Here is a 26,206-nt window from a genome sequence, read left to right as displayed (position 1 = left end):
TAGGCAAACCTCTAATCCATCCTAACACTTCAATGACCTCTCAAGCACGGGATGTTCTTCTATAAACCAGACCTCAACATTTTTAATGTTCGACAAATGCCATGTGCGAGAAAGTGGAAAAAATGAGGTGGTATTTATTCCGGCTCATTTCTCAGTTTTGCGTAATCTGTCTTGTTGTTCCACAATAGAGTAACATAAACAAACAGAGGAAAACAATAACGAGCGCTTACATTTTCTAAGTAGGTGGGAGAAACAGACCCACCACTGTTCTCTAACACACACTGACACACTCTCACCAGGACGTGAACGCTAGGGGGAAATTCCGGAAGTTCGTTTTTCTCAGTGAAGGATGAGAGGGATTCAGACAGTCTGTGATATGAGTCACTGTATATGTCTATGTCTACATAGATATAAAAACACAAACATGCACAGGACACTGCATTAACTACTTACACTTAAATGAAAATACAGCCTTAACAAGAAGATTCTGCATATGAATGTTTAAACATAATCAGGACCCAGAAATTCTCATATACATGTTTTGTTTAAATAAAAGTGAATTTCGAGTGAATTTTGAATTTTTTAGCATTTGACAATGTGAAGAAAAAAGTTTTCCCTTTTTCCCAATAACTCAAACATGTCCTTCCATAGCTGCTTTGAAACAATCTATATTGTATAAAGTGCTATAAACAAAGGTGATCTGTGGGAATATGTGCATAAAATACCATCTATGTTTGCTACTGTCCACCATGTTACCTTTACTGGTTAACATACAGGGTGGGCCATTTATATGGATACACCTTAATAAAATGGGAATGGTTGGTGATATTAACGTCCTGTTTGTGGCACATTAGTATATGTGAGGGGGCAAACTTTTCAAGATGGGTGGTGACCATGGTGGCCATTTTGAAGTCGGCCATCTTGGATCCAACTTTTGTTTTTTCAATAGGAAGAGGGTCATGTGACACATCAAACTTATTGGGAATTTCACAAGAAAAACAATGGTGTGCTTGGTTTTAACTTAACTTTATTCTTTCATGAGTTATTTACAAGTTTCTCTTTGTTCACAGCCATTGACATGTCGAAGAGGTTAACACGTGAGGAGCGGATCAAAACTGTGTTGATATCTGGTGAACGCAGTAACCGGGTCATTGCAGCAGATTTCAATGCAAGACACCCTACGAGACCACCCATCTCCCATGCTACAGTTAGCAAACTGCTTGCTAAGTTTCGTGAAACTGGTTCAGTGTTGGATTTGCCAAAATGTGGACGCATGAAAACCGTCACTAATGAAGAAACATCAGTGGCTGTCCTAGCTTCATTCAGCAAGAGCCCACAGCGTAGCACTCGCCGCATGTCACTGGAGAGTGGCATTAGTCGAACATCCCTTCGGCGGATATTAGCTACTCACAAATGGCACCCTTACAAACTCCAGCTACTGCAGCATCTCAACGAGGATGATTTGGGAGCCTTGGGACCCCCAAGGTCTCCCGATCTGACCCCCTTAGACTTTTATCTTTGGGGTCATCTGAAGGCAATTGTCTATGGTGTGAAGATACGAGATGTGCAGCACCTGAAACTATGGATACTGGAAGCCTGTGCTGGCATTTCTCCTGCGGTGTTGCTATCAGTGTGTGAAGAGTGGGAGAAGAGGGTTGCATTGACAATCCAACACAATGGGCAGCACATTGAACACATTTTATAAGTGGTCAGAAACTTGTAAATAACTCATGAAAGAATAAAGTTAAGTTAAAACCAAGCACACCATTGTTTTTCTTGTGAAATTCCCAATAAGTTTGATGTGTTACATGACCCTCTTCCTATTGAAAAAACAAAAGTTGGATCCAAGATGGCCGACTTCAAAATGGCCACCATGGTCACCACCCATCTTGAAAAGTTTGCCCCCTTACATATACTAATGTGCCACAAACAGGACGTTAATATCACCAACCATTCCCATTTTATTAAGGTGTATCCATATAAATGGCCCACCCTGTAGTTGACAGGTAACTTAGTTGACACTTTTAGAGTTTTGGGCCTATAGTCAACATGGAAGCCTAGAACTACTGAGCACATGCTATGTTTAGAAATATATATTCATAAACAAAACATACGTTTTAGTTCAATTGTTGTTAAAATGTGCAGCACTAATACTTGTGTAACACTGTTGACAGTTATTACTCTCTTGACACAGGTTCGCTTGGTTTTTTAACCAATATTAGGGGAAAGAGAGAGAACCTAACTTCTAGTGTTTCATCCATGTGCTTCTACAGGTGCACCTCAATAAATTACAATGTCATGGAAAAGTTCATTTATTTCAGCACTTCAACTCAAATTGTGAAACTTGCGTATTAAATAAATTCAATGCGCACAGACTGATGTAGTTTAAGTCTTTGGTTCTTTTAATTGTGATGATTTTGGCTCACATTTAACAAAACCCACCAATTTACTACCTCAACAAATTAGAATATGGTCACATGCCAATCAGCTAATCAATTTAAAACAAATTTCCTCAGCCTTCAAAATGGTCTCTTAGTTTGGTTCACTAGGCTACACAATCATGGGGAAGACTGCTGATCCGACAGTTGTCCAGAAGACAATCATTTGACACCCTACACAAGGAGGGTAAGCCACAAACATTCATTGCCAAAGAAGCTGGCTGTTCACAGAGTGCTGTATCCAAGCATGTTAACAGAAAGTTGAGTGGAAGGAAAAAGTGTGGAAGAAAAAGATGCACAACCAACCGAGAGAACCGCAGTCTTGAGAGGCTTGTCAAGCCAAATCGATTCAAGAATTTGGGTGAACTTCACAAGGAATGGAATGGACTGAGGCTGGGGTCAAGGCATCAAGAGCCACCACACACAGACGTGTCAAGGAATTTGGCTACAGTTGTCGTACTCCTCTTGCTAAGCCACTCCTAAACCACAGACAACGTCAGAGGCGTCTTACCTAGGTTAAGGAGAAGAAGAAATGGACTGTTGCCAAAGTTCTCTTTTCAGATGAGAGCAAGTTTTGTATTTCATTTGGAAACCAAGGTCCTAGAGTCTGGAGGAAGGGTGGAGAAGCTCATAGCCCAAGTTGCTTGAAGTCCAGTGTTAAGTTTCCACAGTCTGTGATGATTTGGGGTGCAATGTCATCTGCTGGTGTTGGTCCACTGTGTTTTTTGAAAACCAAAGTCACTGCACCTGTTTACCAAGAAATTTTAGAGCACTTCATGCTTCCTTCTGCTTCAGCTTTTTAAAGATGCTGATTTCATTTTCCAGCAGGATCTGGCATCTGCCCACACTGCCAAAGGCACCAAAAGTTGGTTAAATGACCATGGTGTTGGTGTGCTTGACTGGCCAGCAAACTCACCAGACCTGAACCCTATAGATTCTCTATCTATGGGGTATTGTCAAAAGGAAAATGAGAAACGAGAGACCAAAAAATGCAGATGAGCTGAAGGCCACTGTCAAAGAAAGCTGGGCTTCCATACCACCTCAGCAGTGCCACAGACTGATCACCTCCATGCCATGCCGAATTGAGGCAGTAATTAAAGCAAAAGGAGCCCCTACCAAGTATTGAGTACATATACAGTAAATGAACATACTTTCCAGAAGGCAAACTATTCACTAAAAACGTTTGTGTGGTATGGTGTGAGGTGGTATGGAAGCCCAGGTTTCTTTGACAGTGGCCTTCAACTCATCTGCATTTTTTGGTACATAAATATAGCAAGTTATATCACAATAAACACTTATAATTTTTAAAGCGCACACCCAGATGTCTTGATAACCTAATCTAACTTAAGTATAAATCGAGTCATTTAAATCATTTAAATTTCTAAATTCAAAACTTCATTATTTAAAACATTAATCTCATGAAATTGTTATTATGAAATGCTATGAAATTCTGTGCCATGCAAGGATGAATTGTTGATGCTGATTTCATTTGACTTCTTCTGTCTTCTTGATTGTGTCTTATTATTTTAACTGAATTTATTGATTAATTACATTTTTGATAAAGCTTTATAAATCTAACTTTTTTGGTACAAAAAAATGACATACATTTAATAAAGTTTAATAAACAACAATAGCATTACAAAGGTTTAAAAAACCCTTTAAGGAGTCAAACATCGCCCTATAAGGTTAATTTCTGTCATTGATCAGATCAACCATGTTCCTATTTTTTTTTTTTTTTTTAAGTAGGAGCACTACTGCTAGAAATGTAAGCGTAGAGTCCTTAAGAATGTAATTTACCTTTTAAAAAGTGTAAACTATTACATATAATCTACAAATCATGCAGTATCACTAAATAAGAAGTGCTCTGAGGGCTTAGCTAATCAAGCCAATGAGAGACAATTACTATTTTTTTTTTTTTTTGGCCAGAATTGCAGGTGCCTGTCTGAATATTTAAGATGGTTTATGGCAAAATATGAAAAAAAGGAAAGGGTTATAAAGGGGTTTGTAATAAAATATATCCAGAAAAGACCATTCTAAAATTACCATTATTTGAAAATTCAGCTTTGCCATCACAGGAAATTTACAAAATTACATTTTAAAACATATTCAAACAGAATTTTAAATTATGTCACAATATTACCATACTTTTTCAAAAACATTAAAGATACTGAAAATATTTAAGTGTATACACTGTAAAAAACAATTAGTTGAGTCAAAATAATTTGTAATCTGGCTGCCTTAAAATTTTAAGTTCAGTCAACTCAAAAACAGTTTATTCAACTTGAAATGTTAAATTATACTAACTGACAACTTAGATATTTGTGTTGAATCAACTTAAAATTTTAAGGCAGCTGGGTTACTTACCCATCTGTTAAATTTAGCAAACACAAATATCTAAGTTGTTACTTAGTACAACTTAACATTTCAAGTTGAATAAACTTATTTTAGTTGACTGAATTTAACATTTTAAGGCAGCAGGGTAACAAATTATTTTAAACTGACTCAACAAATTGTGTTGTTTATTTTTTACAGTGTACTGAATTGATTTATTTTAAGATGCCACAATGCAATTTATTAGCACTTAAACACATTATTTGTTTAATAGAATGTTTAAAATCTACTTTACCACTGTGTGTAATCAACACTTGTTGTCCAAAGCAGGAAAATGTTTATCTGGCACAGCTGAAGCTTGCTAGCAGTGGACAAAGTCTGACTTAAACTATCAGAGGGTTGCCAGACGTTCAGTACACAACCCCCCACCAAGTGCTGGAGGCCTACACATTCACTCAGACTCAAAAACCACAAACACACATATAAACACACAGCCTGTCAGAGCCAAAACACACATATAAACAAGCTGTGTACGCTTAATAGAAAATACAGGAAAAACTTTCCCAAACAAGCATCTGTCTATCCTGGGAGAATTTATCCTAAATTTCAACAGGTCAGCACAGTACACTTGTAAAATATGGAGGGTGTTTTTTCTTTCCTAGAGTAAAACAGTATAAGTGACATCTGTTGAATTGCTCTTCAATAGAGCCTGGTTGAAGAAGGAAGGCATCTTATCTCTCAGCCAATCAAAACAGGCTACAATAACACACATAATTAGGAGATTACAATCGTCCGAAACCAACTGCACGCAACTCTGACTTAGTCTGCAAAATAGTCTTCACACGGATTTGAATTCTTTCTTTTTAGATAACTGAACGCAGCTGCTCAAAGGCCAACCCGCTTGAGGTTTGTTCATAAGACGCCCAAAAATGAATCAGCAGTGTACAGAACTGAGTGAGCATGACGAATCAACGGAGGTCCACATGTACTACTAAGAAGCAGCACGTGTCACTCAAGATTCACTTCAGCAGCGTTTCTCAACCTTTTTGATTTGTAGGCTGCCATGGTATTTCAGTTGTAATTAAACATACAGATTTTGAAAGGACAAATCAAGAGACATCTAATAATTGACAGTGAATAACTGGATATTTCAACATTCCGATAAAAATCTAGTTTGAGTTACTACCAGGCTGGGAATGATGAGGAACCGTTACTGTCTTTCCATGGTTTGACATTGAGTTAAGCAACATCAAGTCTAAATAGTCCAAGCTGAAAGCGGTTAGGAATTCTTTTTTCTTTTTTTAATCACTCAAGACCAGTTTCCAGAAAAGCCTGAGGTGAAAACGATGCAAAACAAACCTCACAGCTTGACAGTGAAAAATGTTGCAGCAAGATCTCCCCGTGGCACCAAAAAAAAGTGCAACCCTGTTCAAAATCTCAGTCTAGGAAACAAGGCTCCACAGCTCCAAGGATCTGCCATGGACCATGCAACCCAAAAGTACAGTTAGGGGAGAAGTTTATAATGTGAAAAGACGTGGCATGCTGCCACACAGATGGGGGATACAACAGAGGGAGAAAATAAATTCTCTGGCTTGCTGGAGGCATTTGGGAGATTTGCAATTAAGATTAGGCCTGACAACGCAAGGACAAGAATCAGGCTCTTTCAATACACATAATCATGCAAACAGACAGCATGATGTCCGGCATGTGCAACTCAACCGGCTACGAGACCCAATTGAAAGAACAGGAATGACTGATGGGAAATGGATATGTGAATGAGCTTATAATGAAAGGTTCAGTGGAGAGACTAAAGCAAAATAAAGAGCGGATTTCAAGCCATACAAATTTCTCAATTCGATTCTGATTCACAAGCTCTTGGTTCAATTTGATTACATTCATATCATTTAGCTACATTTCACTGTCCATTTTTCTTACATATTAAAGAATTCTTCTTTTCTGTGTTTTTTTTTTTTTTTTTTTGATCCGAAGTACAGCAAAAACAGAAAAATTCGGAAATATTTTTAATACTTAAAATAACTGATTTCTATTTTGATGTATTTTAAAATGTAATTTAATTAATTTTTAGCATCATTACTTCAGTCACATGATCCCTCAGAAATCATTCTAAAATTCTGATTTGCTGCTCAAAAAACATTTAATATTATTATAATGTTGAAAACAGCTAAGTAGATTTTTTTTTTCAGGTTTCTTTGATGAATAGAAGGTTTAGAAGAACATCATTTATCTGAAATAGAAAACATCATTATCATCATATGTCATATGTCATAACATTATAAATGTGTTTATCATCACTTTTGATCAATTTAAAGCATCCTTGCTAAATAAAAGTATTAATTTCTATAACTTTTTCCTGATCTTTGGATCTTTATATTCATCAAAGAATCAAAAAATGTACTCAACTGTTTTAAATATTGATAATAATAATAATACTAATACTAATATTAATAATAATAATAATAGTAATAATAAGAATAATAATAACAATAATAATTTTTTCTGTAACAGCAAATCAGCATATTAGAATGATTTCTGAAGGATCTTGTGACACTGAAGACTGGGGTAATGATGCTGAAAATTTTGCTTTGATCATAGGAATAAATTACATTTTAAAATATATTCAAATAGAAAAATGTTATTTTAAATAGTAAAAATATTTCAAAATTGTGCTGTTTTTGAGGTATTTTGGATATAAAAAATCAGGCTTGTGAGCAGAAGAGAAGTGGTTAAAAAAAATTACTGTTCAAAAACATTTGACTGGCAGTGTATTTAAGGTAAATATGTTTTACTGGCTATGTCAGCATTATTTTCAGAGTGTTGCTTATCAATTTGTCTTTAGAGGAACCATTTCTCCATGAGCTGTATTTTACGTTAACATTTCTCAGATACCTGACACTAGTAGTTCAAAAACTTTTGACTGGTAGTGTACATGGCAGTGTTTCAAAGTTACTGAAATTAGAAACTTGTCTATTTATAGAACAAGCTTGAATGAGTCATTTGTTTCGAGAATTGAACTACTGCTGTTTTTGGTTCAAAGAGAACCGGTTCACAAGAGCCATTTGTTCAAGAATCTGATTTATATGATACAGATTTGGGCCGACGTGAAGATGAATGAACAATGACAGGTTCCAGTAAGCTGTTATGAGAACACTCAATTAATGGCGTACTTGTATTTCAAATAGTCTGAGAACGACCATGTTCTGTCAACCACAAGTGCTTAACGAGCATTTTAACACTTGTTTAAGGAATTAGGAAACAAATTAAAACAGCAACAGCCCTGCCAACTTTTCCATGCATGCAGACCGAAACAAACAAAAGGCTGAGCCAAGATCGGATGAGTAAGAACAACTTTTAACCACTAAAAAAAGAGGTCTTCACATGCATAAAAATAAGGGCTGTGCAACAACGCTCTTATCGTTTATAAATTGACATCAACTTTGAGATTAAAGAGAAAAGATTATGATGATTACATCTGACAAAGATGAAAAATGCAGAACGTGTTTTCATTGCAGTTATCAAATAGTTAGAAAAGAACCCTGGTTTTATTTTACTGTAATTGGAGATGTTTAAAACCATCTAGGATTGAGCAAGAAGGTATAAATGTTCTCCAAATGTATAAATTCTTGTGAGGTGTGAGATGAGAGGGAGAGAAAAAGTGCAAGCCTACCATATGATCAACAAATCACCTATTTTTTCTGATAATCAGACCTAACATACCATAATTGCTTCCATATCTACTCTCTATTTTCAGCGGGTACATGGCCTCCCATTTCATTCAAATGAAATTGGGAAATGTTGCAGCCAAACAGGGAGGGAGTTTTTACAGTGATGTTGAGAGTATGCCAGAATGCCCTCCCACAAACTACAGACAGATGCTTTTAATAAGCAGAGTACAGAACCCATACCGCTATTGCCTTTATTTTGTATTTATTTAGCTAGATCCTGATGGAGATACATTCTGACCGCCTATTTCGCAAAGCCATGCAGCTACAGACTCATGTCAATTGAAAGTAATAAGAAAAGTTTGTGCCGCGTATGTGCTCGCAGGCTGCACTTACCCACAAAGGATTGTTCACCCAAAAATGAAAATTATTTTATCACCCTCATGTCATTTCAAACCTGTATGACTTTCTTTCTTCTGTGGAACATTAAAGAAGATATTTTGAAAAATATTGGTTGCCAAACTGTTACCATTGACTTCCATTATATGGATGAAAAAAGTATGTTCCACAGATAAAAAGTTATTGGAAACAACAAATTATGACAAGAATTTTGAACTGTCCTTTTAAAAAAATATCTGCAATATTATTTTTCAAGTCGCCCTGAGAAAGCAACACAATATGTGTGCTGGAGATTCGATCGCTAAAGTTAGCCAGTTATTTCTGGAGAAAAATATTTATTCATTTTCCAGTGCATCTCCTCAGCCGCAGATTTTGAGAGATCCGCTTTTTCTCAGCAAAGTAAAAAACCTTGGTGTGGAGAAACACATAAGCACCCAGTGTGCACGGAAAGGGCTAGATTTTCACGTTACCCTGCTTCATGCCTACTTAAATCAACATGAAGGTATAGCATATGACTACACTTATGCACAGAGGGGAAAGCTTAACGTAGATCAGACATGAAAAAGTTCAAAACCAACACAGAGGCCAACAGATAATCTGTACCCCTCCATCTCACCCACAGCGAAACCCTTAGAGCCCTAGACGGCTTTTGGAGGAAGCATTAAAGCTTACAGCCTTCTCAATGGGTAGGCCAATAAAACAAGGGCGGATTACATTCTTAAGAGGCACGTTTATCCAAGCACGTCGCGCCGTTTCCAGAACAACCTCCCAACCTGAGAGAGGAGACAAGGTGTCCGGATCCGTGACAGGTTGGGATCTACATCACCCTGAGGCTCGGGTATGGGGTCACAGAGTTATGTGAAACATTTGGATTTTTCCTACTGTCGTTTTTCACAGTCACGCTCAGATTTCGGTTTTAAAATAATGTGTTTGTCCGTAGTGGCAGTAACAGGTTTTCTGAGCACTGGCTAGTATAGCCGTAGGCTTACTTGTGAAACAAACGCAGCTGTATTATTGAAATCTGTTATGAATGTGGTATCAATAGAGACTCACAATGAATGCAAACATCTGTATTCTGCTGATCTGGCTGGGATTCTGCTCTGTTGCAATATGTAGAGTATGGCGCTTTAAAATGACAATTTGCTATTTTCCAACCTTAAGACAATAGGACAAAAAAGGCACCAATAACGATTACGACAAGGTCACAAATGCTAGAGATGAATGTCAACTGCTTTCAGCATCACAGAGATTCATGTGCAACCAAAAGAGGAGGGTTTGAAACTATATATACATACAGTGGTATGCAAAAGTTTGGGAACCCCTTACATCTTTTCACAGACAATTAAGGGGGTCAGACACAACTATTAAAAAGGGTTCAAACATTTACTGATGCTCCAGAAGGAAACACGATGCATTAAGAGCCAGGGGTTGAAAACTTTTTCAATTTAAAGATCAAGGTAAATTGAACTTAATTTGTCTTCCGGGGAAACATGCAAGGATCTTCAGTTGCTTCCAAAGGACAGTACTAAATGGAAAAAAATATATTTCAACAAACTAAGACAAATTTGGACATTTCCATTCTGTTCCATTCTGTTTCATTCTGCTCTTAATGCATCGTGTTTCATTTTGGAGCATCAGTGAATATTTGAACCTTTTTTAATACTTGTGTTTGAGTCCCTCAGTTGTCCTCAGTGTGAAAAGATGGATCTCAAAATCATACAAGCACTGCTGGAAAGGGCTTAAATATGCAAAAGACGCTGGAAACCTAAAGAATCTGCGAGACCTGGAGGATTTTTCTAAAGAACAGTGCTCAGTGTAATGGTTCAGAACAAACAAGGAACTCATCAACAACCATTACAAAACAAAACAAACAGTTGTAGATCATCCAAGTGAACACACACAGTATTAAGAACCTAGGGTTCCCAAATTTTTGAAGGGGGTTATTTTAATAATTTCAGCTATTTTTTTTTTTTTATGTAAAAATCTTTTATGTAAAATAGCTTACTCAGGACAGTACTAAATAAAAAATAACATGCATTTTGCATGATCTCTCTTATTTTGTTAAAATTAGTCACATTTTCATAGATTCTGCAAGGGATTCCCGAACGTTCGCATGCCACTGTATAGAAGAGACTGAAAACTTGCATTTAAGTACACTCTTGAAAATAAAAGTTTACTGGCATCTGTGTTTCCAAGAAGAACCTTTAACATCCTTGGAAGCTTTCCATTTCACAAAAGGTTCACTTTTTATTGGAAAAAGGGTTATTATTTAAATGTTCTTTACACTGGAAAAAACAGAGTGGACAGTTCTTCAGTGGCACTGCTCTGAAAGCCCCATTATTAATGCTTGTGTGCTTCAGTGGTATAATTTGTGAATCATGAAAGTTATTTAAATGTATTTCTGCTTAGATTCGCAGAAAGGCTGAATTCAAATGTCATAGGGAAGTGTCTGAGCAGCTAATTGTTTCAGTATCTCCTTCAATTTGAGCCCTAAGTGACCAGTGTGTTGTCATTTCAGGTTCAGAGGAAGCCAAAGTCTAAGAGACTTCAGCTTTGACAAGGCATGAATCAATTAACTGCTTTGTTGAGCTCATTAGTTCATGGTCTGCAGGTTTTGGTCCTTTTGTGTCTGTGGTTCAAGTGTGTTTTCTGATGTCAGCCTTGAAAGGAAGCCTATTAAAAGCAAAGGAAGGAACAGCAAATTGTACAGATGGATGACTCAGGTTTACCATTCAGCTCAAGAAAACAGTCCAATTCACTAAAAGCACCTGAGCCTTCAATTGGAGACAGGAAGCGCAACATAAGTGAGAAAGACAAAAGGTCTATTCACTGTAAAGAACTAAGAAACACGTCTTACTTCCAAGACACAATTCTTATTTCCAACAAACTTCAATTACACTCTTTAAAATAAAGTCAACGCATGTTTTGTTTACAAGCCTCTTACCTTTTATTACGATGATAACAAATACCACTCAACTAAAAAAGTATATTTAGAGCAGAATAGCATTTTATCACAGTAAATAACATGCTTAAATGTTCATATTATACTAGTAGCCAGCCTGTAAATGATTTTTCATTAAATAATTTGTGAGACTGCCAATAAAAAACTCCCATGAGCATCATAAAAAGGCCTGCATTTTACTTATATAGCACTATTTACTATTTTGATGTAAAACAGTAAATTATCAAATATAAATGATCAAATGTTAACTATTAAAGACATCATAAAGCTCAAGCACAAAAATATCATAAAGCTCACTGCCTGTGATATAACTGTCCAGGTGTAAATCATATTTTGATGGTTGCCTTTATTAGTATCAACTAGTATCAGGTATCTGAGATGTTAATGTGAAATACACAAAACTCATGGAGAAATGGTTCCTCTAAAAACAAATTGATAAGCAACAATCCGAAAGTAATGCTGACAAAGCCAGTAAAACATATTTACCTTAAATACACTACCAGTCAAAAGATTTTTAATTTTTAAAGACTTCTCTTCTGCTCACCAAGCCTGTATTTATTTGATCCAAAATACAGCAAAAGCAGTAAATTTTTGAAATATTTTTACTATTTAAAGTAACTTTTTTCTATTTAAATATATTTTAAAATGTAATTTATTCCTGTGATCAAAGCTAAATTTTCAGCATCATTACTACAGTCTTCAGTGTCACATGATCCTTTAGAAATCATTCTAATATGCTGATTTGCTGTAAAAAAAAAAAAAAAAATTAAGACAGTTACAGAAATTAACACTTTTATTTAGCAAGGATGCTTTAAATTGAACACAATAGATGATAAAGACATTTAGAATGTAACAAAGCACTTCTTTTTCAGATAAATGCTGTTTAAACTTTCTATTCATCAAAGAAATTTGAAAAAAAAAAAAAAAACTACTCAGCTGTTTTGAACATAATAATAATAATAATAATTTTTTTTTTTTTTTTTTTGAGCAGCAAATCAGAATATTAGAATGATTTCAGAAGGATCATGTGACTGGAGTAATGATGTTAAAAATTTAGCTCTGAAATCACAGGAATAAATTACATTTTGAAATATATTCAAATAGAAAACAGTTATTTTAAATAGTAAAAATGTTTCAAAATGGTACTGTTTTTCTGTACTTTGGATCAAATAAATGCAGGCTTGGTGAGCAGAAGAGATGTCTTTAAAAAAACAAAATATCTTTGACAAAAACTTTTGACTAGCAGTGTACATCTTATGTTTCTTCAAAAAGTCTGCCATAGGAGCTAAAACGATATCTTAGATTCAGATATGATATAATGTACATTTTTATGTTATCAAGGTTTACTGATCTTACAAGATGACTTTTGATGCCTTTCCTGTTCTTTCTTCTATTCTTTTATCCTCTTTGATATTTCAATATCAGGGATGGAAAATACTGGATTTCATTTCTAGCTACAGCACCTCAGGATAACAGTATGAGAAGTAAAACTCTATAAACTGAATTTCTAATACACTCTTTGCTCATGGCAAAGTTTTAAGCATGGAAAGGAACAATGTGCATGATAAGGTTATATATGAATAGATGCGAAACCAGTCTTTGAAAAAGAATACAGAGTAAAAAGATAAAAGAGCTTTAGAGTTGAGTTGAGTTTAATTGAAACTGTAGTGTCCTATGGGACAGGGCTACAAGTTAAATTATACCCACATTTTAGCAACAACATCAGAGGGTATATGGGAGGCCCTCTTTTGGTAGGCACCACTACCATGAAATCTTCATAGGCTAGTAAATTTCTCCATGCATAATTCCACAATGCCCTGAGAGGGTATGTCTCTTTAACAGAGCAGGAGTAAACCTGTCATTTTCTCTCAGGCAAAAGCCAAATTTCCAAGGAGTAAAACATACGAACAGAACAACAAATTCATGCAAGGTTAAGTATGCTCTGTCTATCCCCTACTTTGCACCGATAGCTGGCAATGAATTTTAATGTCTCGTAGCTGAGCTTACACAATAAATCTGTGGCATCCACCGGCCTCTGCGGACAGAGGAGCACCACTCTCATCTTTATAACTTCCACATGTGAGTTATTTAATTCAGCATGAAGTATATAAGCTGTGGTTCTGCATGTGGTCACACTGACTTGTCAGAAGACTGTCACTTATCCAGGCTGTAAAAAAATTGTTTTCATCATTACAACTTCTCTGTGTCCATCTATTTACCTTGTCATAATCATTTCTGTCGCTTTGTCTCGATTTTACGAGTTTTCTTTTCATCTGGAATTCATATTTCAGGTTATAACTTTGGCATTAAACTTACGTTTGAAAGACTTTGCAATGATGGGATGCAACCACGATTAATTCCATCTTTCCAAGAGCTTAATTGAAAAAGTCTTTCAGAATCCTCACTAAATATAAAATTATAGGCTACACAAAATGCTTTGGTGGGATAAAATGCAATAGCTTCACAAGACAAGTCCCTATTGAGCTGAACATTCTTATCAACATCACATGCTAACATGTCACCCCCTGTATCATTTATTGACCCAATTTAAGGCATAGTTTAGATTTTGGGATAAAAATACAGTGAATATGCCTCAGCTGATAGTTTTAGGAGGGAAGAGAAGATAAAAACATCTCAGACTCATGCAGAGGAACAAACCTGGAGGACACGAGCACTCTTGCGCTGCTTCTCGAGCTGTGCGAATTTTCGACACCCCCTCTTTAAGTCTCTGAGAAAACAGAATATATTTATATAATATATATATAGATACATACACACACACATTGGTGCTTTAATATTATACTGTAAGGGGGAACCGGAGAAAACCGTACAATTTTCGCCAGAATATGTTTTATTAAGTTCGAGGATGTTAAAACAGTACACAATGCAAAGCGTAATTCAAAATACAGGGGAAACATCTACGAAAAATCAGTACGGAGAATTATTATTTCATACTCTACAGTACGAACAGTTATTCTGCAACTGTAAGTTACATAATAAATACGTTAATATAACAAATGTTTTATATAAGCAACACACAACCAAACTGAAAGCCAGATCAACTGACTAATATTTAGTATTCATGTTTATAAAAGTAGCAAAGAAATACTGAAAATAGAGACACCTCACCTCTTGCACAAGTTTGTCTATCGCATCCCGAAGAGTCGAGTGCGCATCCAGTGTGGAGTGCACAGGTTGAATCACAGACAGTCGCTCCATCTCCAGAAGTTCAATTTTACGCTCAAGATGAGATGTTTTGACGTTCATAAACAGACAAACTGCCACCGAAGACGCCGACAGCATAAAACAAACGAGGGTTGTTAAACAATGGAATATTTGTGATGTGTGATGTCCACTGCACCGTGATGTCTTTGACACATCTTTTGAATCCCCAGTCGAAACCATTTTTGGCATTATGGTTAAAATATTATCCTCTTTTCCTTGAATCCTCTTTTGAGACTCAGGTAGACCTTTATTTCGGTAAAGCGGCGTTTGTGGCTTCAGCGTAACTGCGGCTGACGGGAGACGCAACGATGTGACGCACACTACAAGAGAGCGTGTACTACTGAAAGTCTGTTGCGTGAGACAAGCTGACGGTCGCGCGCCTCTCTGCGTCTCGAACGCAGGTTAAATTGTTTCCCTCTGAAGTGTTTCAGAGAATCCAGTCTGCCCCCTTTTTTCGCTGCTGAACCGCCGTCAACAAAACTATGTAAACGACAGTGTGTGAATTTGTGTGTGTGCGCGCAGTCTTCCCCAATTCTCGACCCAAAGGTCAAAAGTAAAAACAAAAGGTTGACGGGGGTCTTAAGAGTATCTGTTCTCTTACTGTATGTTTCAACAGAGTTTTCAAACGTTAGTAAACACATGAGATACTAGGACAGACTAATGAACAAAAGTTGCGCGTCTGAAATTAAGTACAGCTGTTTCTAGTGCTTTCACTTTATTATTATACACATTATAAATATAAACAAAAACACAAACAAAACTTTTGTTGTTAAACAAAATTTCATAAATGAGTGAGCACATCAAAAACCAGAGTGTTTCCTATACCATTATTCTCTATAAACTGTCGTGACGGATTTGCATACAGAACTGCATACTTGCCTTAAGACTTTACATCATTTCCGCAAATAAAGAAGGTAAGACTACATTTTTATTAATCATACACAGAAATACACAGTATAATTTAATATGTGACCCTGGACCACAAAACCAGACTTGAGTAACACGGGCATATTTGTAGCAATAGCCAAAAATATATTGTATGGGTCAAAATGATCGATTTTTATTTTATGCCAAAATCATTAGGATTTTAATTAAATATCATATTCAATGAATACATTTAGTAAATTTCCTACCGTAAATATATAAAAACTTAATTTTTGATTAGTAACATTGCTAAGAACTTCATTTGAACAATTTTAAAGGCGATATTTTGTTTTTTTGTTTTTTTTGGCACCCTCAGATTACAGATTTTTATATAGTGGTATCTCAACCAAATATTGCCCTATATCCTAACAAACCATGCATCAGTGGAAAGCTTATTTATTCAGCGTTCAGATGATGTATACATCTCTATTTTAAAAACTGACCCTTATCACCAGTTTTGTGGTCCAGTGTCACATATTTTGATGCATTGCAAATGAAAGACTCGCCTACGATAGGGGACGTATGGGAAGGAGAAGGCTTGGTTGAGAGAACATGTTTTTCCCCTTCCCTTTAATTTTTCTCTATTTGTTTGTTTGTGATGTCACGCAAAAATGTAGCCAAACCAAACTCAAGTAAATGCCAAACCAATTGATCCTTTGCAAGTAATTTGTAGTTTCATGCTTTAACCACTAGATGTCCAAAAGATAACTGTTGTTTAACCGCGCTGCACTATTTGCGACAAAATACAATTTGGATTGCGCAAATTGAACATGGTGTGTCCAAAATAAACTCCCATTAAACTCACTTAGGGGCCAAGGATGACTTTTTTGTGCAATGTACATTACATAATCCTCCGAGTGTCTTATTATTAGTGCTTTATTACAGGAAATGTTTGTGTCTGCCTGTAATAAAACACACATAATTTAGTTACATCAAAGATTATTTCATCGATCCTGCAAAATCTCAAGACTTTCTTCACATGATGTCCATGTGGTCTGTAAAAAAAAAAAAAAAAAAAAAAAAAAAAAAAAGGAGTCATCAGAACCAAAGACGACTACAGCTCTAGAAGAGCATTTGTGAAGAACAGGCCTTTTGGTGCCATCTGTAGGACATATACTGTAATAGCAGTAATTAAAGAGAAAAAAAAAAAGACTAAAATTCTGCATTCCACTATCTGCTATCCACAAATAGTGGAATGCAGGAAGCAAACCGTCTTCTGTGAATGTGCAAGACCACCGGTTCATTAGCCGCCATAGGGAAATACGAAATACGAAAAGTGCAGTAAACGGTAAAAATTTTGATTGTACTACAAACCACTGTGTTCATAATTAAGATAATGCATCAATATGGTAAGACACACCAGTTTGCAATATCAAACAGCAAATGAGCTGTTTTGTACAGCTAAAAGTAGTTGGAAGCGGATGAGACTGGAAGCCTCGCACAAAATTTACAAATGGTTGCGCCTGCTCTTACAGGAAAAATAAGGTGGATACACTAATTTCTCTGAATGTCAGTTCACTGTTATTAAAAATAATGACAAAAAGCCATAAATGGTGTGCATTCAAAGCATTCAAGTTTAATTAGTCAAAAGTACAGAGGAATTTTTTCCCATATAATCAAATTGACAATAAATATGGACAGAGGTAATGAAACAGGCAGTCTTAAAGCAGACTGATACAGTCAGCAGAAGTCTCCCTGGGAGCAGTAATGTTCATTTTGTGTCGCCTCCAAGTCACTTTCTTTATTTTCTTAACGGATTGAAAAAGGGATGCCCAATGGCCTGCTCCAGGGTGATTCGTTTGGATGAATCATACTCCATCATCTTCTGCAGCAGGTCAAAAAGCAGCTCATGCTCCGGGGTTTTAGAGGACATGTATTGCTGAGTAAGGAGCAAAAATTCAACTATATTATTTTCATCTAGGCAATCCAAACAGTATGTCTCAGTAACATACTGGCATCAGTACATGTCCAAAAGTAGTAGTTCACAAGACTTTTAATTTAAGAATTAAACATACAAAGCAGTTACTGAAGGCAAAATAAAAGACCACTGGAATTTATAACCAGAAAACAACCATCATTTTAGAGAAAAACATTCAGTGTTTTCATTACAAATCTTTAACATTCTGTACTTGTGCACATAAATGGTACAAAGTGATCAAAACAACTCTTAGGCAATAGGAGCAGCATAATGTAATAAAGATTTGGGGACTTGGAAACAAGTAGTTCAATGTTTAGCCATCAGTTTATCATAATATTTACCTTTAGAGGTTTACAGTGTTTCCTCACATATCGCCCTGCAGAGCTGTGCTCATCCCAGTCCAATTTGTCATGATGCACATAACGGCGTTTCCTGACAATGAAACACAGTCATATTTCAGTCAAAGACAGATCATGAATAATCCAAAAACGTCTCTGCTGAACATAATCTTTGATCATGTAAGAAACTTGTATTTATAAGCAACCGACACAAACTCCTAGTCTCAAGTTATAATACTGCACCTGGTTTTCTGGAGTAGGTGTGCAGGTATGGGGCCTAAAACCCTCTCCATCATTGCCAGATGCTCCTTACTGTCGTGAGTCTGAAAAGAGGGAGTTTCTGTAAGTATTTTAAATTTAAAATAAAGCCTCAAGACATTCAGTAGAATAATAAAGCCTGTACACATGACTTCGCACCTGAAATAATGTTAACCCCAGGTAGAACTCAATCAGGATACAGCCCAAACTCCACACATCACATGACTGGTTCCAGCCCAGTTCTGCCAGCAGAGATCAACATGCAATGTTCAGAATCATGACTACATTTTAGTGGATTAAACAACAGCATAAATAATAGTGAAAATAGTTCACCTAATATAACTTCCGGAGCTCTGTAGTGGCGGGTTGACACCACGGAGGTGTGATGCTCGTGGTCATAGGTAGCATTGCCAAAGTCCACAACTTTAACATCCAACCTCTTCAAGGTCCTCTCATCTCGCTTCTGTAATATATTAAACATTAATTGTCATCATCTTCTGTTTTTACAGACATATACTACTGTTCAACGGTTTGGGGTCGATGTTGCTTGATACGTGTGGAAATCAGAATGTTTTTTTAGGATTCCCTGAATAAAAAAAAAAACAAATGAGAATTTAAAAATAATAATAATAATTTTGAAATATAAAGCTTTTGTAATATATATATATATATATATATATATATATATATATATATATATATATATATATATATATATATATATATATATATACACACACACACACACACACACATACATACATCTACAAATATATATTTTATCATTTTTAATGCCTCCTTGCTTATAGTATTCATTCTTCATTCATCTTACTGACCCCAAACTTTTTGAACTACAGTTTATGACATTTCATTATGCTCTTTCTTACCATCTTGGAGTTGTATTTCATGTCGTACTTGGAGTCCACAAACAGAATGTTTTCAGGCTTAAGATCGGTGTGCGTCAACTTATTACGATGTAAAACTGGTGGCAAAAAAGGGATTTATCTATATTTAGAACAGCGATCTGTAGCATTGCTGCTTTCTTAGTAACAGTTTATACATCTATACTCACAGTACACAGCTCTAAATATCTGGTCTGCCATGCATCTGATCTGGTTCAGTGAGAAGGGCATGAATCCATTCTCCTTTAGGAAGTCATATGTGCTCAGTCCCAGCAGCTCAAACACTATACAGATGTGGCCATGGTGATCAAACCAGTCTAGCATTCGGACACAAGCACTGCAAAGACATTGAGGTAACTTATTACAGCCAAAAGCCTTTACAAGTGTATTTACAGTGTATTTCTTCATTGAAGTCAAACACTCACAATCTCTTATCCTCATCAAGCGAGTTTATCCGCTCAAGCACGTCAACTTCTGACATGGCTGCCTCACGGTAGCGCTCAATATTTTTGATGATCTTCAGCGCCACTCTTACATTACTTCTGCAGACAAAATCACACTAGGTATGTTTACATCAATTCGAATGAATACAACACAATCCAATTTCAGATTCTGATTGTTCTCTTTCATGAACCCTATGCATTACATTTTCCAATTCACGTTTTTATTTAAATGCATATTTATGTGTTCCAAACAAAACTTCGGCACATAAACATTGCCCAATTGTTGTGTTCAGAACTGGAGAAAACCACCAAGCTACCAAAAGTGTAACTGTCATTTTTGGCTATATTTTGGCCATATTTAGTCTATTCTAGCCAGTTTGTAAGATTTAAAAGGGATAGTTCACTCAAAAATGAAAATTCTGTCATTAATTACTCACCCTATTGTCATTCCAAATCCATAAGACCTTCATTCTTCTTCAGAACACAAATTAAGATATTTTGGATGAAATCCAAATGACCTTGCATAGACAGCAACAGAACTACCATATTCAGAAATGTAGTAAGATCATCATTAAAATAGTCCAGATGACAGTGGTTCAACCTTAACTTTATGACGCTACAAGAATACTTTTTGTGCGCAAACAAAAAGAAAATAATAGGAGGAATACACACAGTCATTTATATGTGCCAAACTTCCTTCTTCCAGCTGGTGGTGCTATGATTATAACTGAATATTGGCATGTAGATGTCTTCAGGCCAGGACTTTTATCAAATATGTAAAGTTTGGTGCAGATTGGACATTGCATGTTTAAGTTGGTGTAAAACAAGTCATTTCCTGTTGCCAGCAGGTGGCACTATGATTATAACAAAATATTGGCCTTCAGATGTGTTCAAGCCAGGACTGTAATTGAACGTGTGAAGTTTGGGGCAGATTGGACACTGTATGGCTTGCAACAGCTTCTATTCCCATGGCAAAACATCAAACTTTGTCACGCTGCCATGGACACACCCTTCAAAGAAAACCCACACCCTTCACAACTTTAGGCATGTGTGGAAAGTTTCATACGTTTGAGTATGTTCCACCAGCCGTGCTCGGGCCCTAATGATTTTAATTTCTTCTCTTCCCTTACCAGTCTTCAACGCAACAGGAACACTACAGTACCACGAATATGTGTGCTGGTGCTGCTGATGCAGGACCCAGCATTCTGACATAGAATCTGATTCGCTGCGTCTTGTTTGGAATGACGTGACGGTGAGTAATTAATGACAGAATTTTCCTTTTTGGGTGAATGATCCCTAGAAGAAACACAATAAACATTTCCTGTTTGACAAAGAAGTCACAAAACCTGGCTTACTTTGAATGGTCGAGGCACTCCACCACTTTTCCAAAGGCTCCCTCGCCAAGAGTCCCTATAATCTCATCTATAAATGGGACAAAGAGGCTGCCATAAGTAAAGCTTTGTGACAGAACAAAACATACAAAAGCACATATTTTACAGTACTAAAGGGGACTTGACAAGTTCATTCCATTTAAATCATATTCATAGAATATAAATTTTGTGCCAAATTAAAGTTTCAAACATAATCATTAAATTCAAAGTGGTTAAAATTAGAAGTCTTCAAAGGTCCCCTTATATCCCCCAAGTGTAGGCAGAATTGTCCCACTAATAGACACAGAACAGACAGTTATATAGAGAAAGGTTTGTGTTCTATACATCTTGCTCTTAGCATGTCTCCATTGTGATAGACCAGGTGACCCTCCTCATCATCCTCAATACTCTTGGTTCTTTTCCTGCGATGACTTCTCTGGAGTAGGGGGAATCATCATCACCATCATCACCACCATCAAACACCAGTCAGAATCAGGCCCGTACGCATCATTCATTCATTCAGCGAGGGGGGGTTGATGAAGGGGAGGGAGTGATTCGGACCCCCGCGCCAGGCCACGGCGGCAGCAGCAAATTCAAATTCATCGCCAACAACGGCACAGGGCCACCATAGTGTGTGTTACAGAAGAAAGACATGGCAACACATTTTCAGACAGGAAACAACTTTTTTTGAAGTGCACTTAAGAACAGCTAATTCTGTTCAAGACCCTCAACCAATCAACAAATAGCCATTTCTGCAACCAATGAGTGAAGTTCAAGTAAATCAGTCAACTGATCCCTTGACCACCTTACTGCAAGTTTACAGCGGATGGTTTCTATGGTAAATCTGGACATTACCAAATACATCAGTTCAAGTAAAAATCAACATATTGACAAATCGTTTACCGAGTCTGAGCAGGGACTCCGGTGGCGTGAACGCTGACGCTCTCTGCTGCTGCGTCGACTACGTTCTCTATGTGCAGACGACTGGCTGTAATGGTTCCTGTCTTTCTCCTTCTCCGTCTCCCGGACCGGGTCCACCCGACCCTTATACCCGCCATGTTCCACACTGGCCTCTCTGGCCCTGCGCTCTCGGCACTCCAGCCTCTTTGAGCTAATGTGACACCTGTCAATAAGACACATCAGACACTGAGGAAGACGGCACACTTGTGCATATGATGACAATGAAAGCTTTGACAGTTAAATTTATAGGTGGCTTTCACTTTGCTGCAATTTATCAACCCTTTCAGCAGGGGATAGGGAATGCTGAATCGTGATCTCCTGGGTGCTGAAAGCATCAAGTGTCTTCTCGAAAGGGAAGTGTCCACGAGCAAGCTATTCTTAGAAAGAGCCACAGAAACAAGCTCTGAGAGAGCGGTTATGTGTGAAAGTGATGCTTTAACCTGTCAATGTTGCAGCAGTAAATCTGTTATGAAGATGCTGGAGCGTTGTGTTTAAATTCCAGCTGTCAGCCTATATTACAGAATCAGAACATTCTGTATTGCGGCAACTGGAAACCATCCTGATTCATATTACGACAAATCAACTTTAAATCAGATGCACTCAGCATAGTTTCCACTTTAGAAAAATAAATGCAGATTTAAAGTTAACTATAGGCATCTTTACACAGCAGAGTTAAGGCATATGGAATTTTTTTTTCACCATATGATGAATGCTAAAAACACTGATCACCAATTTGAATCTACCCAACTTCAAAGAGATTGAGCTTTTAAAGCTTTTTTCAGTGTTTTGTCATACATACAAGTGTAACAGCTTACTGGAAAAAATGCAATTTTGTTCAGTTTATCTGTTGTTGGATCTTAGGGATAGTTTTCCGAAAAAGGGATAGTTTATCCACAAATTAATTACTAACCCTCATGTCGTTCCAAACACGCAAAACCTTTTTACTTTCAGAACACAAATTAAGATATTTTTGAAGAAATCTGAGAGCTCACTAACCCTCCATAGACAGCAAGGTTCCTACCATGGTCAAGCCACAGAAAGATAGTAAGAATGTCGTTAAAATAGTCCATGTGACATTAGTGGTTCAACCTGAATTTTATGAAGCTATGAGAGTACTTTTTGTGCATAAAGAAAAAAAAAAAAAAAAAGATTTTATTCAACGTTTTCTTATCTCCCGGGACAGTCCGCTGCCATTATCGAGAGTACCACGATGCATCTGTGTGCATTCCTCTGCTCGTAAACAAGGCACAGCTCGTCTATGTCTGCAGCACCACACAAGTGAAAAATTGTTGAATAAAGTTATTTTTGTTTTCTTTGCGCACAATTATTCTCGTAGCTTCATAAAATTGAGGTTGAAGCACTGATGTTCCATGGGCTATATAAATGACATCCTTACTACATTTCTGTGCCTTGGCAGCAGTTATGGGAATAACAGCGTTATAAATGAACAGCGTTACTAACGGTATTACTTTTTTTCAGTAATGACCCATCAGGATGTTTTTCATGCCTGCATACTGAAACGACCCCAATAACGTGTGATATTCAGCTTCTGTCTCTCACACTGTCCCACAGCAACATTAAAATAGTGTAGATTTGTGAACAATGTTTTATTCATTTACCATATTTAATATTGGGGGCATCCAAGTTATTTGACATATTTGAACTTTATTATTTTTTTTAAATCATATTCATCACTTTCATATCAGCTTTTTATCATATCACGCTCATATTCTAAACTTTTTTTTTTTAAACACAATAGTTATTTTTTCCTGGTAATCAGTTGATTTTATAATGATGTAACTTGGTTAGTAACTAATTACTTTTAATTTAAAGTAACGTGCCCAACACTGCTTGGTAGGCCCTTGCTATCTATGGAGGGTCACAGTGCTCTAGGATTTCATCAAAAGCATCTCAATTTTAATTTTTGGGTGAACTATCCCTTTAAGATGTTGCACTCAAAAACAACAAGGTCAAACAAAACTGTACAAATAAAAAGAAAACATGGATGAGTGAATGATTCACAATAAGATAAAAGATTATTTTGAAATGGAATTTCATTGCATCGCAACTCTAAAAGGTAGGAAGATATAACTGCAACACACACTTATAAAAATAGTTACCTTTCTTGGTGTGAACTAATAAAATTCTCATTCTTGGAGTGAACAGATCTTTACAAGCTCTCAGTTTGCATTTCAAAATGCCTGGGAGGGTCAAATGAAAACTAATGAAATGACTGTTAACAAAAAAAAAAAAGAAAAGAAAAAAGAAAAAAGAAAAACAACACCACCACAACTGTGGCAGCAGATATTGAAATATTTACAGATATTGAAAACTTAATAATCTCACTAACATTACAAAAATTTTGGAACAAGTTAACACTGGCAATTTAATGTCAGAAGGATTTTTACATCAGTGGGATTCTCTGAATTGCAAGCACTGACCAGGACTCTCTGACAGGCCAGATTACAGCACTTGTTGTCACCCTGACTGTTTGTTTCTGAATCCAAGAACATGCTACACTATATCATTTTAAGGCACTGCAAACACGCAGGACATGCTGGCAAACACGCAGGACATGCTGACAGGGCTCACTGCCAACACGTCTAACAATCCAAGACCACTCGAACTAAAAATAATCTAAAATAATCTAAATAATAATCTAAAATAATCTAAAATAATAATAATAATAAAAATGCAATTTTACAACTTAAAAGTGGATTAGGTCTTACTTACCTTTCGTATGTCTTATAGTGATGAGTTCGCCCGGGCTGCCGCTCTCTTTCCCCGCTACGTGAGCTACGCTTCGGTCTCTTGTGCACTTCCACTCTCTCTTCCCAGCTGTACTCCGCGATCCAGCCATCCGGCGACCGCATCCGTTTAGAACGCCGCATCTGACCACACCAAAAAGGAAAAATGTCCATGTCATAAAAACGACGGCAGGGAAACAGTATATCAGGACATTCCATACACCCCGCTGGGTTTTAAAATTCAATACAGCCAAGGTGATGCCAGCTCTCCACTCCTGATCTACTTATTGAATTTCATGTTGCCGAGTTGTTGCAGTTGTTTTGACTTGTTAAAAGTTCAGCTGAACAATTTACCATGCAGTAAATTCGCGTTAACTAATATCACATAACTTATTTACAAGCAATTAAACATCACCAATTAGATTTGGTTACTCTAATTTAAGGTTTGAACGCAATGTCCCTCATTAAATACATGTGATGTAAATGCAGAAATACATGTGGCATTTATAAAACCAAACTCTATTAGCGTCCGCAATCACGACAATTGTTTATAATCACATTTTCCGAATACCTGGTTGCTTAGTAACAAAGAGCTAATGACATTTAGCGCTTTAGCCACCCCCCTCTTATATAAACAAACACAATCAAATTACAACGCCAGACGATTGTGTACTTAGTGGATTATACAGGTTCATGGTCAAAATACTTAAACGTTTATTTATCAAAAACGCCGCTTTAAATATTCACTCTATCCGTGAATGTTTTTCTTGGTTGGCTAGTTGGTTAGCATCCAGGCGAATGCAAGACACCTAAACTTTATGTTACCCCCCGCAGACTCGAGGTAATTACTAACTTGTAAAATAAAGTTTTATGTTACATGTTTAAACTTAAAATACACTCACCTTTCACCCGTTACGTTCAAGTCGTAAAATAAGACACTTTGCTTTCCAGACTGAGCTACACCACCCTTTATGACTTCCGCTTTACACTTATGACTCGTTTCCGGTGATGCGGATTTCTGGGTGGACACTGAACAAAGCACAGGTCTTCTTGTCATATTGTACAGGAATCTTGGCTATATAATTTAAAGATATGTAGTTTATTATTTTGCATATATACATATATCTATATCTATTTTATCATATATAAATGATAAAATTGATAGTTAGTAGTACTTTCTGTTTTAAGTGTATTATTGTCCATTTTAACCAAACATTTAGATGTCTTTGTGCCAACTTTGTCCTGTTGCCTACTATTCTACATCTTTTAATGTATATACAAAAAGACTGCAAATACAGCTTTTAATTCTAA

General features: G+C 36.5%; 2 protein-coding genes across 3 annotated transcripts in view; both read right to left on the bottom strand.

Annotated features, from left to right (window-relative positions):
* The window catches only part of LOC127152642 (collagen alpha-1(XXIII) chain), a 102,800-nt gene extending 87,278 nt beyond the window's left edge, over positions 1–15,522 (bottom strand). Inside the window, exons 1-2 of the mRNA XM_051093425.1 lie at positions 14,940–15,522; positions 14,469–14,538 (exon numbers count right to left, since the gene is read on the bottom strand). Coding sequence (XP_050949382.1) covers positions 14,469–14,538; positions 14,940–15,224 — 355 coding nt within the window. The 5' untranslated portion in view covers positions 15,225–15,522. The remainder of the gene's footprint in view (positions 1–14,468; positions 14,539–14,939) is intronic.
* Positions 15,523–17,510: 1,988 nt separating this feature from the next.
* clk4b (CDC-like kinase 4b) lies at positions 17,511–25,910 on the bottom strand. Of its 2 annotated transcripts, XM_051093753.1 has the most exons (13): positions 25,798–25,910; positions 24,882–25,039; positions 22,092–22,311; positions 21,534–21,624; positions 21,174–21,240; positions 19,801–19,917; positions 19,546–19,712; positions 19,361–19,455; positions 18,807–18,936; positions 18,633–18,715; positions 18,459–18,538; positions 18,219–18,309; positions 17,511–17,838 (listed from the first exon to the last, which is right to left on the bottom strand). In XM_051093753.1, exons 2-13 carry the CDS (start codon positions 25,037–25,039, stop codon positions 17,701–17,703), a joined length of 1,437 nt encoding a protein of 478 aa, XP_050949710.1. In that variant the 5' UTR covers positions 25,798–25,910; the 3' UTR covers positions 17,511–17,700. The 2 variants fall into 2 exon arrangements, with proteins under 2 accessions (XP_050949710.1, XP_050949711.1); XM_051093754.1 differs by lacking the exons at positions 21,534–21,624; positions 24,882–25,039; positions 25,798–25,910 and having other exon boundaries at positions 22,092–22,232.
* Positions 25,911–26,206: the final 296 nt, after the last annotated feature.

The sequence above is a fragment of the Labeo rohita genome, chromosome 21 (genome assembly GCF_022985175.1).
Source record: "Labeo rohita strain BAU-BD-2019 chromosome 21, IGBB_LRoh.1.0, whole genome shotgun sequence".
NCBI lineage: Eukaryota > Metazoa > Chordata > Actinopteri > Cypriniformes > Cyprinidae > Labeo > Labeo rohita.
This window is presented reverse-complemented; position numbering and strand designations above follow the sequence as displayed.

Bases quoted from the DNA above. Each gene is read 5' to 3' on its own strand.
- clk4b (XM_051093753.1), bottom strand. From the start codon at position 25,039: ATGCGGCGTTCTAAACGGATGCGGTCGCCGGATGGCTGGATCGCGGAG. The intron at 21,241-21,533 runs GTATAGAACACA...TCCCATTTATAG, and splicing joins AGACATGCTAAGAGCAAGAT to ATGAGATTATAGGGACTCTT. The intron at 18,310-18,458 runs GTGCAGTATTAT...TTTCATTGTCAG, and splicing joins CACCTACTCCAGAAAACCAG to GAAACGCCGTTATGTGCATC.